The sequence below is a fragment of the Rhamphochromis sp. 'chilingali' genome (genome assembly GCF_963969265.1).
Source record: "Rhamphochromis sp. 'chilingali' genome assembly, chromosome: 15".
NCBI classification, from domain to species: domain Eukaryota; kingdom Metazoa; phylum Chordata; class Actinopteri; order Cichliformes; family Cichlidae; genus Rhamphochromis; species Rhamphochromis sp. 'chilingali'.
This window is the reverse complement of record NC_137942.1, coordinates 32,200,362-32,219,236: the sequence shown is the minus strand read 5'-3', so window position 1 is coordinate 32,219,236 and position 18,875 is coordinate 32,200,362. Positions and strand designations below refer to the sequence as shown.

Sequence of the window (18,875 nt, the reverse complement as noted above, 5' to 3'; positions counted from 1 at the left end):
TGTTTGAGGGGAAAGAAAACTGCAAGAACTTGGCTCTTGACAGTACTGGTAATTACCTATTTTTCTAAGATTAATAGTGGGAACTGTTTAACTGATATTTATTTTTACAGGCAACATTACTGACAATTTTGCTTTTCCTTTTATTCTGTTGCTTTGCAGCTCTCAGAGGGGACTGGTACTACATCTCTGGGAGAGCCATTGCAGTACATGGTGGTCCACCACCTAACTTTCTGTCACCAACAGTATTTTCCCTTCTGGTTGGAAATTCAGCAAATCCAGCCCTGGAAGACATAGCTGACCTGGAACTCTTTGAAAAAGTCCGAAAGGTCTCTATATGTTTATTTTATAAATCTTATAGTGAATTGAAAATAGTTTGTGTTCCAGTTTTCTTTTGCAGGGAATGTTTATCCGGATCAGTCTGGCCATTGCTGAATGCCAAGTTTTTATATTTTGCTGCTATATTAAACTAAGATTCAGTAGATAAGGGTAGACGAAAGAGTATATTTTCTCATTTTTTAAGCACATTGTAAACATATTAAAAAAATATGTGTAGTCATTTGACTTCCAATGTACGCGCGGGCATATTGTGATTGTGTAGACCACTGGTGGCTGGGTTCCTTCTAATAGGTTATAAGACTACTGAGTAACTTCCATAACAAGCCCTTCCTCTGCTCTTTGTGATGCTAGATATCTCAAAGTACAACCCTTGAGGACCTTGAAAAGTCAAAAGAACCTCTGCTTGATTACTTGGCCAATGCAGGATGCCTGAGGCCTATGCGTTCACTAAGAGACAGGGATCTGCTGGTACATGATATTGTCATGTTTCAGGTCATACACAGGGTTCAAGGTCCATTTCAAAGGTATTTTGGTATTCTGTGTTTTTCAGATTAATTAAAATGGTGATAAAAATCTTACCCATTAATCAAAATGGCCAGTTAATAACCTAGTATAACTGATTGTGCCAAATTGATAATATACAATTAACTTAGAAGCATGAAATTGCAGAATTATTGAATAAAATTTCTTTGTGCTGTTTATCCAGATTTTGTGAAGGTCTGAAAACTCTTGGGGTTCTCGAGAAAATGAGGAGGCATCCAGACAGTTTTCGCCCTCTGTTCTGCTATGAGCCACATATGCTGACTGCTGACCAGGTGGATGATCTTTTCAACATTCATCTATCTCCAGAAGGAAGCAACAGAAGAGCTGCTGAGGAGATGGTTGTTACCTTCTGGAGAGACTATCTCCAAGATGCAGAAGGTAATTGTCACTTTAGTGCACAATAAATAGATATAACGATTTATAGGTTAGCATTTCTGAAATCTTTATTTTAAATAGCATACTCAATAACAATAACACCACATTACCCTCTTGGTTGTAGTAACATTTTTACATAGTTCTTTGAGACTATTGAAAGATGAAAAGCATGCTCTAACGTAACGGCGGTACATGTATTCCGTTACTTCCCAACACTGTCCAGTCTCCCTTGTTATCAAGTCAGTATTGTCTGCCTCCTGTCTTATTTTGAAAGAGCCTGGTTTTCTTTGTTCATTGTATTTAGTTTCACTTCCCCTGTCCCATTATTAGGTTCATGTGTGTCAGCTGTTTCCCTATGTGATTCCTGATCCCCCCCCCCCCCCCCCCCCCTTGTGTGTTTTTAGTCTGTGTTTTTCATTGTCTTGTCTTTGTCAGAACGTCTGTGACACCACGTCTAGTCATAGCACTCATAGTCACAGTCATCATAGAAATCATAGTTATCATAGTCATCGTGATTAGTCACAGTTATCTTGTTCCGTTTTCCCAGTTTAGTTTAGTAGCAGTTTAATTTGTCGCCCAGTTTGCCTCGCATTATTTTGTATTCATGTTTATCAGCTAAAATAAAACGTCTCACTTTTGGTTTAACTCTCCGCTCTATCTCCTTTTGTGTCTGAACCTGGGTCCTCGTTCTCACTCTTGCACAATCAGCAGGTGTGGATCTAGAGAAATTTTCTTAGGGTGGCAGAGAAATCAAATGGGGTGGCAAAATCAAAGCCTTCTTTTTTCAAACACACCCTCACTGACACACAAATTAAAACAACGACTACACAACACACTAACTACACACTCAAAGCTAAACGTCACAAATCTCCCACATCTAAAAACTCGATATCAATATCTCTCTCTCTCTGTCACTCGCTCTGTCTCGCTGCTGTCATTTCCAAAACTTTCCCCTCTTCCTATCTGTCCTTAGAAAATGCTTTAAAAGAAAACAAAACAAAAATACAAAACAAAACATGACAATAGTATTTAGAAAAAAGCATGGCTTATATTATATTTTTTCTATCATAACTCTGAATTTACTGGCCTGTAATTAAAATTTAAAAAACGGTGTATACTTTGAAGTCCGAACTTTCAACACGGGCTGAAAGACTCAGCGTGGCTGCAGCTTGTTGCTATGTCAGCTTAAATCAGACATGTGATTTGGAGGTGCAGCGTGCCTGTGGACCACAGAGGGTTAATAACACTCACCTTCATTGTGTAACAACCAACCACCTGTGTGAAATCTGAAATTCCCATGGTGTTCTTCGAAATGTGCTATGGGCTGAACCTCTTGTTAATGGTGGAGGGGGGTAACACTATGCAGTATATTCATTTGTAGAATTTATATTCACTGCTAACTGTAACTGTGCTCAAAGTGTTAATGCTATCTTATTTTAAAACACAACACTGTCGTATGCAAAAGTAGGGTGGTACTTGGGGTGGCAAGAGATCATATTAGGGTGGCACATGCCAACCTTCTAGATCTGCCCCTGACAGTCAGCTCCCACTGACCGTGACTTGAGAACTTAATGAATTTAACAATCATCAGATGTTTCTTGTGTTATGAAACAAGCAATAACCTTGGTAATGCGACACCTTTTTATAGGCCATCACTTGGTACTGAGGATTGGCAGGGTTGCTTTCTAATTACTGATAGATTTCAGCTGGTGTCATTACTTTCCATGCCTTCTTGCACCCCCCTTTCTTCTTGTGTTTAATACTGTTTCCCTGTATTAAACTCATTATTACACATCTTGATTTACCTTCCTGTTGTATTTGGGTCGAACCTGACCCATTTACAAATTAAAACACTCATTTGATTACCTCAAGGCCTTATGACATCCTCCACACTATGCATTTGAACATATAAAAGTAATGAGTACCTCTTTCATTTCAGTGTTATGTTAATTTAAGAGCTGTTAAAACAGACCAGTCAATTGTTACCGGGAACACTAAAGTAAGGGGGGTGGGGATGCACACAACAGGAGGGTTTATGGACAGTTCTAGTTTCTTTGCATATATCGATTGGATATGTTACATCTGGTACATTAGCATTATTTTTCATAATTATGTTGTATGAGAAAGCAACATACAACACTAGCAATTTGTTTATTTTTCTCAGTGTTGTTGTGAACTCACTGACTGCTTTTCAACTTTTTTTTTCTTGAAAATGTGTCCCGCCTTTAGTTGTTATTTAAAAAATATAAGAAAGTGTGATTTCAGCTAGGCAAAAAGGCAGAATAAACAGACCTTGTTTGAATTCATTTTTATATAATCTATATAGCTTGTAGGGTGTACACTTTGTCATATTTATTGACTTTAAAACTTGAACTATTAATCAAGTCATTTTAATGCTGTTGTGAAATTTTGTGGTTTGAATTAACAGGATCTGGTAAGAACAAACTGATTATCGAGTCTCGCAGCCTGGTGACCCTCAACAACTTGCTAGCCAAAGTGTCCTATACCAGCACTGACTACCACATAAACACTGGAGACCTTGGTATGTGTTTAAACAATGTTAAATGAGCTAGAAATTTGAAATTCTATATGAAAATAAAGTTTTGCATGAAATTTGATTGTTTCTGAATTCCGTATGTCATGTCCAAGCAAAATAAGTGAAAGCAAAAGTGAAATTAGACAAAGTGTTTTCCAGTTATGCAGTTTGTGTGCTGTTCTAAGGTTTATTGGAAAATCAGTGACTATGTTTTGTTATGTTTTTGTTTTTTCTCTTTATACAAGAGTGTCCTTTGCACTGTATTTAATCTGAGCTTTTTGTTTTCTGATTTTAGCCACTTTCCAGTTTGAAATGCATGAAGCTGTGTTTCCAATTGCCATCAAACAGCCTCGTGTACCAGTCCTGTATGACATGGGAACAGGTAGTTTGTTCTTCCTAGGAATTAAAAATCTCTGTGATGGTACCATGTATTGATTCCTGAAATTATGGCCAACTTAGACTGCCTTCCTCCAATGAATGAAATGTTTCTAACTTAATTCTGTTTTCAAGGTTCTTCACTAGAGGTGTACAGTCCTTTCAAAAAGTAGTTGCACCCTTCCTGATTTCTTATTGAATATTGTTTTGCATATTTCTCACACTTAAATGTTGCAGATCATCAGATAAAGGTTAACATTATTTACAAATAATCTGGGTAAATACAAAAGGCAATTTTTAAATGTTGAATTCTTTCATTATTGAAAAAAGTGATCCAATCCCTTTTGGTGTTATTGGTGCTACTTAGTTGAGGAGCGTGGCTGAAGAGTTTAAAATATTACTCTTTTTGGGTCACAAAATAAAATTAACAAATTTTCAGGCGAGAATGTAGCTGTGTCAAGTTCAAATATCTGCTCGATTTATCAAGACATCGCATATTTGCAAAAAGTGCTCCGATGTTTTCGGAGACGTCTGTTACCGACCAGCTCGATAGCTGACTGGGTGGTCAAGGCTAACTTGAGCCGGCGAGTACAGTGAACTCCCGACACATCATTTTCAGACCCTCGCGCAGTCTTTCACTACTCAGGTTAAACATGATATATAAGTCACTTGTTGATTAAAAATGTTATTGTTTGGTGTTTTTCAGTGTTTTATTTGTTCCTCAGTAAATCAGTTTAGCTGAGATTAAAGTTTTTTCACACAGCTCAATAAACGTCAAACAGAAAACTGATTAAACAGAAGTGTGAGATGGTTGAGAATTTACTCCAATATTCTGTTATATTTTAGATAGCAAGGAGCAGATGGCTGAGTTTATTAAACTCCACCGACACAGTGACACAAATCTGAAGACTAGACCGTCCCATTTCACAGAATCGCACTTCTGGCCTTCTCGGACCTGGCCCACATAGACTGCAAAGGCAGGGTCCTCCAAAGGATGCAGCCACTGCATTGGGACATAGCCCATAGCCCAGGTCTACCCCCCCTTAAGAAGTGAAATCAGTATTTAAAAACTCAATTTTATATCTGAAACATTTCATTGTAGTGAATGGGGACAAATACTTTTCCATGGCACAATAGGTGAGAGAAGGATGCACATAGAGAAAGTGTCCTACGATAACTCATTCTATGCTGTAGCAGATCACCCTACTTTTTCTTGAAATAAGTCTTTGTTTGCTTCTGTCTCTCAGATATCAGCTCTCAAGTCACCATCACAACAAAAACTTTCCAGCGCTATAGACACTTAAGAGTGTTGCTTGACAGCATCCGGCAATTTTATAGCAACGTAAAAATTATTATTGCCGATGACAGCTTTGAAACGGAGCACATTACTGGAGAAAACATTCAACATTACATTATGCCTCCAGCACAGGTATATACCTACATTCTTATGGACTAAACTGACTATACAAAATTTAGAACATATGTCACTTTACTTTAATTCTTGAAATTTTCTATAAAATCTGATAGGAAAATAATTCAGATTTCAGATGCATTTAAAATTTTATTAGCTAAACTTCTGTTACTTAGTTGTATCAAGCATGTTAAATTGCTGCTAATCTAACTAACTATATAAAGAATAAATGGACTGCAGTCACATGTGGTCACCACCACAATTTAAGGATAAATCTGAAATCAGAATTAGAACTCTTATCATTTGCATTAAGATGTGAAAGATGTTTCCTTTCTCAGGGCTGGTTTGCAGGCAGAAATCTGGCTGTTTCCCAGGTAACCACCAAGTACTTCCTGTGGGTGGATGATGACTTTATGTTTTCAGAGAAGACGAAGATAGAGAACCTTGTAGAGGTGATGGAAGCGATGCCAGAACTTGACGTGGTGAGAATGAAATGGCTCCTGTTTGGGTTAATTTACTTCTGTTTGCTTTATGGGATACAGGTTGCAACCAAACATCAAATATACATAGCTATTTCTGTAATTAGGTAAAAAAAACTTTAACTTTAACTTTGTAACTTAGTTTCTTTTTACCCTTTTAATACACTGATTGGCGTTCTTATAGACTTTACTCTTTCCTTGACGATGATTTATCTGATCTAGTTACAACATTACCAAATTAATTTAGTTTTTTCCAAAAATTTTGATGCATTTTTTTTCATTTAATTAAATCAGTTTTAATAATAGTTAACAGCTGTCATGTTACGGCTGTGTGCAGGCAGGGATTGGACCTAAACGTAAACTCACTGACACATAGAATAAACTCAAAGCCAACTAAACTGGGAAACTAATAGAACTAATGCACACGAGGAGACACTGGGGAGCATACAGTACGAGGGACAATGTGACATGTAACTGAGAGAGACTCGGACATAAATACCCAGAAGGTAATGAGGAAAGTGGAAGCACATGGGGAACACAGCTGAGGATAATTACATGTGACAGGACAGGAAAGACATGAAAACTGACAATGCTGACACCAGACACAAACCTGATTTGGGCGATCGTGGCTCAAGAGTTGGGAGTTCGCCTTGTAATCGGAAGGTTGCCAGTTCGAGCCCCGGCTGGGACAGTCTCGGTCGTTGTGTCCTTGGGCAAGACACTTCACCTACCGCCTACTGGTGTTGGCCAGAAGGGCCAATGGCAGCTGTGGCTACAACTGTAGCTTGCCTCCACCAGTGTGTGAATGGGTGGATGACTGGGTGTGTAAAGCGCTTTAGGGGAGGCAAAGTGGGGGACTAGTAAAGGCGCTATACAAATACAGGCTGTCATATACTGGGTTGCCTGTGTCGAACGGGTGGGCGTTGCGGCTTTACGCCACTAGGACATGCTTTGCGGCAGGGCTGTCTATGTCCAGATCTTCTCTTAGCTGCCACACCCGTTGTTGTGCTGTTATAACCCATGCTGGATACACGTTCAATAAAGCAGCATCACAAGAAAGCTACCGAGTGGTCATTCTACATGGTGTCAGAAGTGGCCCGGACCATCGCCGGAATAACGCCATAAGGGAGAAAACAGAAGTTTAATCCCCCGACAAGCTTCCCCTTCGATAAGCCGACGGAATGGCTCGACTGGAAACAGCGTTTCGAGCGCTACAGGATCGCAACGAAACTCCACAAAGACGAAGGACAAGTACAGGTGAGCTACCTAATCTATGCAATTGGGAAATGAAGCAGAGAACATTTACAAGTCACTCACCTTCGCCGCCGATGAAAGTCGTGACAACTTCGCCGTCGTAATGAGGAAGTTCGACGAGTATTTTTCCCCGCAGCGGAACATTATACATGAAAGAGCATGTTTTCACCAGCGTGTCCAGCGGCCAGGCGAAACGGTGGAGAGTTTTATCCGAGCCCTGTATGACCTCTCAGAGCACTGTGAGTTTGGTGCATGTAAAGAGGAAAATATTCATGATCGTATTGTGGTCGGGATACGAGACAAGGACCTCTCCCGCAGGCTACAACTGATGAAGGACCTCATGTTGGCACAAACGACCCAGATCGTCAGACAGTCAGAGGAGGTCGCAGCGCAGGTCAGCTTGCAGGGAGATGCTGGAGGCTCAGTACAGGATGTACGGGATAAACGGAAAAGCATGGACTGGAAATCACAACAACAGCGAGGCAGGCTACCCGAGGAAAAAAAATGGGCGGGGCGTGACAAGAAATGCATTAAATGTGGGAAGACACAGCATGCCAGGGATGAAAGGTGCCCGGCAGCAAAATCTGTTTGCCATGGCTCCCGAAAAATTGGACACTGGGCCAGGGTGTGTCGTAACACCAGATCAGTGAATGAGGTTACAGAGACAGAGAAAAGCAAGCAGGCCTCATATTTTCTAGGCTCAGTGTGTAATGCAAAAGGAAATAGTGAAGCATGGACTGTGCAGTTACTGCTAGACTCTGCCCCAATAGAATTTAAGATTGACACAGGAGCAGATGTCACTATCATAAATGAAGATACATTCCACACACTTGCTCATAAGAGAACACTAGAGCCTTCTAATCTCCCTCTAGATAGCCCCGGAGGAGAGCTGTTATGTCTCAGCTACTTAAAGGCCACAATAAGTTATAAAGGCAAAGACTACCTGTCCAAGGTGTATGTGGTTCGTGGACGCAGAGTTAACAACCTTCTCAGCCGCTCCTTGTCAGTGCAGATGAACCTGGTGAGAAGAATTGATGAAGCAACGATCACACTCACCAGGAACCAACCACTTTACGGTGAACACGGAACACCAAAAACTGAACCAGTCAAAATTCAGTTAAGGGACGATGCTGTGCCATACGCGGTGCATACGGAACGCCGTGTGCCTTTCCCCATGCTGCAGAAAGTGAAGGAGGAACTACAAAGAATGGAGAACCATGGTGTCATTGAGAGGGTGACCCAACCTACCGAATGGTGTGCCCCAATGGTGCCTGTCTTGAAGAAGAACACAGCAAAGGCCAGGATCTGCGTCGATCTGACAAAACTGAATAAGTCTGTCAAAAGAGAGCGCTATATCTTGCCTACCCCTGAGGAAACCATGTCCAGGTTGAGTGGGGCAACGGTCTTCTCCTCGCTGGATGCAGCCAGTGGATTTTGGCAGATCCCTTTGCATCACGAGAGTTGCAAACATTCATCAGGCCATTTGGCAGGTATTGCTTTAAGAGGCTGCCCTTTGGGATAACAAGTGCACCAGAGATCTTTCAGCGAAAGATGTTGGAGACCTTAGAGGGGCTTGAAGGAGTGGAGGTCTTTATGGATGACATCCTGGTCTATGGGGCCACCATGGAACAACACGACACCTGACTTGAGGAGGTCCTGCAGCCTATTGGGTTAGCCGGATTGAAGCTCAACCGAGAGAAATGCTCCTTCAGACAGAGCCAGCTTCGCTTCCTAGGGCACCTGATCGACTATTCTGGGGTCAGGCCAGACCCTGAGAAAGTGAGCGCCATTCTTCAGCTGCCGTCACCAGAAAATGTGCAAGAGCTTAAAGGGATCCTAGGAATGGTTAATTACCTGGGCAGATATATTCCTGCTCTTGCCACAGTATGTCAGCCACTGTACGAGTTGCTTAAAAGCAAAAACAGTTGGACCTGGGGTCACCCACAGCAGGCAGCCTTCAAGAACATTAAGAGAGCGCTTACATCAGCACCTGTTCTTGCCTTCTATGACGTCAACAGACTCACAGCCGTATCTGCCGACGCCAGTAGCTACGGGCTTGGGGCTGTGCTGCTTCAGCTTCATGGCGCAGAGTGGAAACCTGTTGCCTACTACTCTAGACGCCTCACGGAGGCTGAAACACGCTATGCACAAATCGAAAAGGAGTGTTTGGCAAGTGTTTGGGCCTGTGAGAAGTTTGATAAGTATCTATGTGGCTTAGATCGCTTCAGGCTTGAGACCGACCATAGACCTTTGGTGCCCCTGGTCAATAGCCGGGACCTTGACAATGTTCCATTGAGGTGTCAACGCCTCCTGATGAGGCTCATGACAGGTACAAGCCGGAGGCCGTCTATGTCCCTGGCAAAATGCTTGTCATCGCCGATACGTTGTCACGGAGTCCACAGACTCGGGCTGAGGATGACACTAGCACTCACAGTGAAGTGGACTGCTACATAGCCACCGTGTTACAGGGCATTCCAGCGTCCCCAAGCCGAATGGAAAGCATTAAAGCAGCCACTGCAACGGACGTTGAACTACAGACTGTCATTACGTACATTCGCAGGGGTTGGCCTGCATACGGAGCTAGTGTGCCATTGAACATTAAAGCGTACATGTAAGTGAAAAACGAGCTATCAGAGGCTGACGGCCTGGTTATACGAGGCTGCAGAATTGTCATTCCAAAGTCACAGAGAACAGCCATTCTACACAAACTACATGAAGGACACTAAGGCCTCACCAAGTGCAGGGATAGGGCTAATTCATCTGTGTGGTGGCCAGGGCTCTCCACTGAGTTAAAGAATGCAGTGCTGCAGTGCCACACATGTCTGGCACAGAGGCCAACACAGACAAAGGAGCCGCTTATCTCCACACCTTTGCCGGATCGTCCATGGCAAAGGATAGCCCTGGATCTCTGTGATCACAACCGGAATAATTATCTTGTTGTGTCGGACTACTACTCACATTTTCTGGAAATACCGCACCTACCATCCACGACCAGTGGCCAAGTTGTTCAGAAACTGAAGTCGACCTTTGCTAGGTTTGGGATCCCTGACAAGGTGGTGAGTGACAATGGCCCTCAGTTCTCCAGCTCTGAGTTCCAGGCCTTCGCGAGAGAGATGGATTTTGCCCACATAACGTCTAGTCCCCACCACCCACGGGGAAATGGTCACGCGGAGAGGGCAGTACAGATTGCAAAGAAAATCCTTCGACACAACGACCCACTGATAGCACTAATGTGCTTTAGGTCTACTCCCTGTACCACTACAAGCTTCAGCCCAGCAGAACTTATTATGGGGAGGAAGACCAGGACAACCCTGCCTACCTTGGAGAAGAATCTTCAACCTAAATGGCCAAACAAAAGAGAGGTTAAACGAAGGGATGCTGGTCAGAAGGCCAAGCAGGCGTTCTACTTCGACCGCCGCCATGGTACTAAGCCCCTACCTCCACTTCATCCAGGGGATGCTGTCCTAACTAAGCTGGACCAGGAGAAGGCTTGGGCAACACCGGCTATCATCTCCAAGGAGAGCGACACTCCGAGGTCCTATCTCGTTGCCACACCCCAAGGTGCAGTGCTGCGACGGAACCGCCGCCATCTCCGCCTCGAACCATCTCCACGGGCTATGCCACAACCCCTTCCAACACCCACTGTGGACGCTGAGGAGCTGCCATCTCAGTGCGCTGGTGCGTCCACTCCAGAAACCTCACCTTTGGCCCCTAGTCTTCCCCCAACACTTGCACCCACTCACGCCGACGTACCGGATCAGTTACACATGAGGTGCGGCCGGGTACGCAAGCCAGTCAACAGGCTGGATCTGTAGACACTGGGGTAATGGGAGAGAAAGAAGGACTGGGGAGTGGGAATGTTGTATTGTTGCTGTTTTGCACTTATGTTTTCAGCTGCAACCAATACTGCTGTTACCTGGTTGACTTAATTACCTTAAATGGCCTGTATTTATATAAATGGCCTGTATTTATAAAGGTTTACCATGTTTAATAAGTCCTGTTTTGTGGACACTGCCCTTCAGGCCGACAGTAAGCCATTTGTGCCCGGTCCTTAAGAGAACCGCCCAGAGGCTATTATAGTGTCACATGTTATCATTGTGTCGTTGCTGTTCTATTTGGGGTTTGTTATTGGAAATAACATGAAAAGGGGGGGAGATGTCATATACTGGGTTGCCTGTGTCGAGCGGGTGGGCGTTGCGGCTTTACGCCACTAGGACACGCTTTGCGGCAGGGCTGTCTATGTCCAGTTCTTCTCTTAGCTGCCACACCCGTTGTTGTGCTGTTATAACCCATGCTGGATACACGTTCAATAAAGCAGCATCACAAGAAAGCTACCGAGTGGTCATTCTACACAGGCCATTTACCATTCTAAATAATTAAGGTAATAACAATACAATGATCAAGAACCAAGGGTGAAAATTTGCATATATTTGCATCACTTCTGTGGAATTACAGAAGTTAAAAGCTGAACATGTGCAATAGCACGTGCGCAGTTGAAGTTGAAAGCAGGTTAAAGCAAGTTTCACAGGATGTTGGGTCGAGCTGAAACAACCACAGGCTTCAGTGTGAGTGCTGCAGTGCTGTAGAATTCTGAAACCAGCCATTTCCTCAACCTTCTCACGCTATGAGGCTCACTGAGCTGTCAGCATGACTATATGTGCATATGTTTGTATTTTCATGACTAGTAAAAGCGCTATACAAATACAGGCCATTTACCATTCTAAAAAATTAAGGTAATAACAGTACAATAATCAAGAACCAGGGTGAGTAAAAGATACTTCTATTAAATTTGCATATATTTGCATCACTTCTGTGGAATTACAGTAGTTAAAGCTGAACATATGCAATAGCACGTGCGCGGTTGAAGTTGAAAGCAGGTAAAAGCAAGTTTCACAGGATGTTGGGTCGAGCTGAGACAACCACAGGCTTCAGTGTGAGTGCTGCAGTGCTGTAGAATTCTGAAACCAGCCACTTCCTCAACCTTCTCATGCTATGAGGCTCACTGAGCTGTCAGCATGGCTATATGTGCATATGTCTGTGTTTTCATGAAGCCTTTAAACCACTAGTATTGTCTAACTGTAATTGTTTCACAGCAGACTGATCAGTGAGCGTGATTCTCTGTTTTAGAAGGCATTTGCATTTTCTTTCTTTTATTGGTGAGTTTTCTTCTCCTCTGGGTCTATTTACAGTTTAGTATAAAGAAGAAGTTAATAAAAAGAGACAGGATACTTGTGCAAAAAATAGAAAAGAACATACTGTATAACACCTGAACTGTGACCATGCTCCCCCTTGTGGTGGCTAGTGGGTAATACACCACACTACAATTACTACTACAGGTTTTCAGCCATCATTGTATGTATTAACAACCAACACACACATTTCACACAAATAAAAACTTTTTTAATTGTAATATGGAGGTAAAAAGGTTTTACCATACACATTTAGGGACAAATGTGTGGCTGCTCGTCTATAAGTTTGTTTCTGTTTATATCATTTCTGACCTGCATCATTTACAAAAGTCGCACAAACCAGGTTTTCTGCACTGTCACCTAACGCTCCCTGAAATACAATAACTTCATAAACGACTTCTCTGATTTTTTAGCTGGGATTATGCCCAATTGTGCTGTTAAGAGGGAATGTCATCGAGCAGAACAAATGTGATGGATGGTCCCAGCACGGAGCCTTGAGGAACTCCACATAGCAGCTCTGTGGATTCAGACTTAATCTGGTTTGCAGACACATTAAAACTCCTATCAGATATGTAGGAAGAAAACCACTCTAAAAGAGACTCTGCCGTGGTTTTTGTTACAGCCTCCAAGAGACTTTCCCAACGTGTGGTAATCCAACTGCTCTCAGAACTGTTCGGTCCAGTGACTGCTGTCAAACAAATCCTTTTTATGCTGACACAGAGAAACTACCAGCTGACATAAACACATCAGGTTTTTATTCTGGGTTAAAATTAGTATTAGTATTGATTAAAAAAAAGACTTAACTAATTAATTTCACAATTTTCTGTAATTGATCGCGATTAATTGCAATTACTTGATGAATAGCGTGGCTGCAATGACACTTTTTAAACTTTATATTTAAGCTTGTAACAAACATTTATGCAATATAATGAAGTAAATGGAGAATAAACACAAAGAATGTGTGCTTAAATTCAGAGAGAATTTGAACAGTTTTCTTTTAGCACAGGTTCTCTCCTGTGAAATACAACTTTTTTTAAAACCTACATACTAATAGCTAAGTATACACTTATATATAATATATATATTAGTGCTCTCAAACAATTACAATTTTCAATCGGATTCATCACAGGGTTACTGTGGATTAATTTTGATTAATCATGATTAAATATAATTCATTTTTAATCAATATTAATTGCATTTCATTTTGCATGAGCAAACAGACTCGAGAAAAAAGCGGAAAATATACGCACTTAACATGTTTATTGACATCTTGTACATTCATGTTAACAAAAAACTCTGTAAACATTTATCCTCTCTCGCTGTCACTCTTGCAGAGTCACTTCAAGTCCTTGAGACGAGGAACCAAAGCTATGTAAAGTGCGTGTTCTCAACGACATTAACAGGTGTGCAGTTTGTTGCAATCCACTTGGCAAATGTGTCAGTCAATATGTTCGAGGCAGACTTACTGAACCCCCGATGCTTCGTGAGTGGTTTGTCGCAAGTTGGGTGACGCGTTAGCCAAAGTCCTAGCAGCATCCCCGGCTAATGTATGCTTCGCATCAATGTGATATTTTAAGCTGCAAGTGCTTTGGTGAAAAGAAAATTCCTTCTTGCACAATGTGATTGATTCAGCTGCCCAGCCTCGCTTCTGCTAGTGCGCCCCAGGGTGGCTGTGGCTACAATGTAGCTGCCATCACCAGTGTGTGAATGGGTGGATGACTGAATGTAGTGTAAAGCACTTTGGGGTCCATAGGGACTAAGTAAAGTGCTATACTAATACAGGCCATTTACAATTTAATTGGCCTTGGTTATGGCAGGTTAAGACTCTACAGAACATTGTAGAACCACATATCAAAGGATTTAAGTGAATCTTTGTATATATTTGAATATGTGTGAATAATTCTGACCATCTGTCAATTTGAGAAAAAATAATTAAAGTCAAACCAATTCTTTTGTTAAGTAATTATAATTTTAAGCTGTACAGTCATTCCACCCAGTTAAAACATCAGTCTACAGAAATAATTAAAGGCTCAAAATTATTTTGGCCCAGGGTGGGCATTAATATCTACAAAAACGTGTGCAGTGAAGTTCATCCTCTTCAAATACTTCTGTTATTGCTGTTATTGTTAATAATCTAGTTCCTTTATACTGCTGTCTTCTGTCAGGGCTGGCTCATTATATCTGTACTGTTCACTATTATTTCTATTGTGCTGTAAGCCTTTGGATCTCCGCCTTCCTTCTCTTCTACTTCTTAAGTAGCTTCCTTCTAATGATATCATAGCACTAGAAGTACTTTCCGACCAGTGTGGATGTTGGTCTGCTTATCTATAGTTCCCACATGTGTTGCACGTTTGGTCTATTTTTTTAAGATAAAATTCTGGGTATTTTCTGTACTATCAAAGTAAAGCCAAGCAGAGATGTGATATTCTGGTGATGGCACTGACCTTTGTGTATTCTGCAAAGTATTGTGCTCATATGTTTCCCGGAGGTTTGGCTCTTAGGCCGAGTTTAAAGTGCATGTTTTTGTGCATGAATGTCTCTTCAAAGGTGAGTAAACATTAACAGACGAGGATGGATTACTGCTGTTCAAGCTGAAGGAAGTCTCATCACTAAGCACGCCAGAAGCAAAACCTCAATTTATATTTATATTTTTAACATGTACCATGATCTTATTCGAAGACACCATCATGCACAAAGACATAATGTCATTTAATTTTACACATTCAGTCAAAGTTTCACATGTAAATTTGTTCATTAAGAAAGCTGGTGTACTGCACTGCTGTTGTGAATAATCTTAAAAGGAATTAGTTAAAAATTTACACCAGAAGGAGACATTAGCTTTGCAGCAAGATGCCTTTGTGAGGCGCCAAGCTGTTTTCAGTATTTTATTTGTTTCATCATTCTTTATAATATGGTGAATTAAAGGCATCTATCAAGACCCATTGAGACTTAAATCTGAGCCAAACATTAAGGCTGTTGTTACGTTGTTAAAAACACACACAGACACACACACAACCATTAGGTTTTTATTCTTGGTTAAAATTTGTCATTAACTTGACTTAGCTGAGGTTTGTTTTTGCTCCCCAGATGTCTTGACTGACCCTTACTTCCTTGTGTGTATTTAAAGTCTCTCTTCAGTCTTTATCATTCCACTTATGGGCTCTATATTTCTTGGTCTGTTTATTAACCCCTTTTAATGGTGCATTTTGAGTTGCTTTGCCTGCTTTTGAGCCTTTGCATTTAGGTCCGTTTGTCCTGCACACCATGGTAGTTATGATAGCATAACGTATCATATAACTCATAGCTCTTGTCAAACAATGTCGAACAGGTTAGATTTGGTTTGGCTTAAAATTCCTAGAGAACCACAAGATTTTGCATATATTTATTGAGATAATATATATGTAATAATAATTATTATATTTTCATTCACTTGCTGATAACTGTAAACATGAAAAACTATATTTATTAATGGTCCGAGAAAGAGAACAGGCTGTGTATTATGAAAATACCATGTTCTTTTTTCAAGATTGTATTAGACTTGGGAATAATTACTTTTCAGGGTTAAAATATGAATATAATATATAATACATGTAAATAACAGTTGCATTTAGATTTTTTTGATTGTGTCTGAAACGTTTACAATTCAAACACCTTTGTGACTACTGCATAAAAAGTGTCTTGTTCTGTTTTGTCACTTAAACATGTCCAATGTGTAGATAGCGCTTGATGTTCCTAAGCCACTGCATATAACTACGACTCATAATAATAACATATAAAAGCAAATTACAAATATCAAATGTGATTTTCATTCATATATTCAGATTTTCATTTAATGCATAAACGTTTTAGATAATAATTAATGGTGGAGTGCCCACTCCGGGTCGGGGATGAGTTCCTGCCCCAAGTGGAGGAGTTCAAGTATCTCGGGGTCTTGTTCGCGAGTGATGGTAGAAGGGAGCCGGAGATCGACAGACGGATTGGGGCTGCAGCTGCAGTAATGCGGACACTGCACCGGTCCGTCGTGGTGAAGAGGGAGCTGAGTGTAAAAGCGAAGCTCTCAATTTACCGGTCGATCTACGTCCCTACCCTCACCTATGGCCACGAGCTGTGGGTAGTGACCGAAAGAATGAGATCGCGGATACAAGCGGCAGAAATGAGCTTCCTCCGAAGGATGGCTGGCCTCTCCCTTAGAGATAGGGTGAGAAGTTCGGCCATCTGGTAGGGGCTCAGAGTAGAGCAGCTGCTGCTCCACATCGAAAGGAGCCAGCTGAGGTGGTTCGGGCATCTGACAAGGATGCCCCCTGGGCGCCTCCTGGGTGAGGTGTTCCAGGCATGTCCCACCGGGAGGAGGCCCCGGGGCAGACCCAGGACACGCTGGAGAGATTATATCTCTCGGCTGGCCTGGGAATGCCTTGGTGTTCCCCCGGATAAGTTGGAGGAGGTACCTGGGGGGAGGGAGGTCTGAGCCTCTTTGCTTAGGCTGCTGCCCCCGCGACCCGGCCTCGGATAAAGCGGATGAAGATGGATGGATGGATGGATGGATAATAATTAATGATGACAGCAACCTAGTGGTTGTCATGAAAAATAATATCTACATCAGAGTATTTATTAGTAAAGATTTGATTTGTAATGTTCTCTGTTCTTGTTAGGTTGGTGGGTCGGTGAAAGGGAATCAGTTTTACTTTGCTCTCATCTATGAGGAAGGAGATGAAATTGAAGGTGGCTGCCTTTACAGGAAATCTGGAGGGAAATTTCAAACACTTCCTGGTTACCCACAATGTTCTATGACCAATGGAGTTGTCAACTTCTTCCTGGCACGCACAGATGCCGTGCAGAGGGTGGGCTTTGATCCTAAGCTCCAGCGGACAGCACATTCAGGTAAGTCCAGACCTCATCAAAGTTTGAGTTCTAAGTGGCAATTAAAGTTTTTTACCTTATGGGGAAAATGTCTCTTTCTTTCTCCAGAGTTCTTTATGGATGGTCTGGGCACTTTGCTAGTTGCCACATGTGGTGATGTTTCCATTGACCATCAACTCACAACATCAGAAAACAAGAGTCCTTTGTATAACAAATTTAGATACCCTGGACAAGGTGATGTTGAGTTCAAACTGAAGCTTCACTTTTACAAAAATCATCTAAAATGCATTAAATATGGATAGAGTACCAAAAAAATGAGAGTCACTGGTTTTAGAACATTTTGTTTCTTTTTGTTTTGGATGTTATTGCCACAGTGAAAGAAAATAAAAACAATGATACTCTGGTCTTCCTTTCACCATGTATGACAATTTGTTATTTCTGTCATTTCGTTCAAGTGTTTAATTTGGATAACTACTGTATGTGAAAATTGTAATGTCACTGCCACTGACAATTGTTTCTAAATTTTTAACACTGGTATTTTATTTATTGCTTCTATTTAAAATTTCGTTTTATTGTCTGTGAAATGTTGTTTCTTTAATCCAACTATGTAAGGAACTGAAATCAGGGAGTACTGTTTCGCTGAAAGGATGTCCATCGGGGCTGAAACTCGTGGCAGCAAGTGGCCTGGGCCTATGTATATTTATATATAAAACATAGGTGTACACCTTGTGACATCAATTTGATTGATGTCCCCAGCCTTGGCCTTTTGACCTTACCGGAAGTACTCCGGAAGTGTCTAATCGAATCCAGATGTGTGTAATATGATCCATAAGCGCGACGAATTGCATCCGGTGAGGGGAGGGGGTTACTCCGGCAGTGTCTAATCGATTCCATATGTGTGACTAATCGCATCCGGTGGGAAAAAAGGAGGGGGTTTGTGGAGGGAGGAATATAAAAACAGAGGGGCCGGCGCACACTTTTCTATGTGCAGACAAGATGGAGCCTTTCACTCTGCACCCCTGCGTTCCTCTGTTCTTGGACGGGGAAGAGATCTGCTCTCCCGACGCCGTAAGCATGGGAGGCAGCAGCAGCGACTGGTCCTCATTAGTGATCAGCAACACCCCCGTCACTGTCTACAGTAACAGATGCGATGCGGCTGATTTCATATAGGTCTCAACTCCTTGTATGTGTAAAGTAAGCCTTAGTGGAAAAAAAGCACATATTCAGAACTCTATCCTAAATAATTTTATTAAATCACCCCGATGAGCTATTTTGGTTTTGTGCAGCCACTCCTTTTCAGACCAAAAGTAAAGAATTTTTCTTCATTTTTTGAGCTTCTTTTACAACAGGTTTTCTCATTAACAGAAAATAGACAGAATTCCCAAAAGAAAACGGCCTTGTTTTACGTACATCAAGAAGGAATCAGATGACCGTCGGTTCATCCCTGTCAATTACCTCCGAGAGATCGGGATGCGGATACAAGCGGCAGAAATGAGCTTCCTCCGAAGGGTGGCTGGCCT

At 41.8% G+C, this 18,875-nt stretch overlaps 1 protein-coding gene across 1 annotated transcript; it reads left to right on the top strand.

The window, feature by feature from the left end:
- Positions 1-1,082: 1,082 nt before the first annotated feature.
- On the top strand, positions 1,083-17,657 carry LOC308411815 (beta-1,4 N-acetylgalactosaminyltransferase 2-like; the record flags this gene model as incomplete). Its single annotated transcript, XM_080905841.1, has 7 exons — positions 1,083-1,257; positions 3,683-3,796; positions 4,086-4,172; positions 5,413-5,594; positions 5,915-6,058; positions 17,148-17,376; positions 17,464-17,657. The coding sequence occupies 7 exons, from the start codon at positions 1,083-1,085 to the stop codon at positions 17,655-17,657; spliced, it is 1,125 nt and encodes a 374-aa protein (XP_080761967.1).
- Between the last annotated feature and the right edge of the window lie 1,218 nt (positions 17,658-18,875).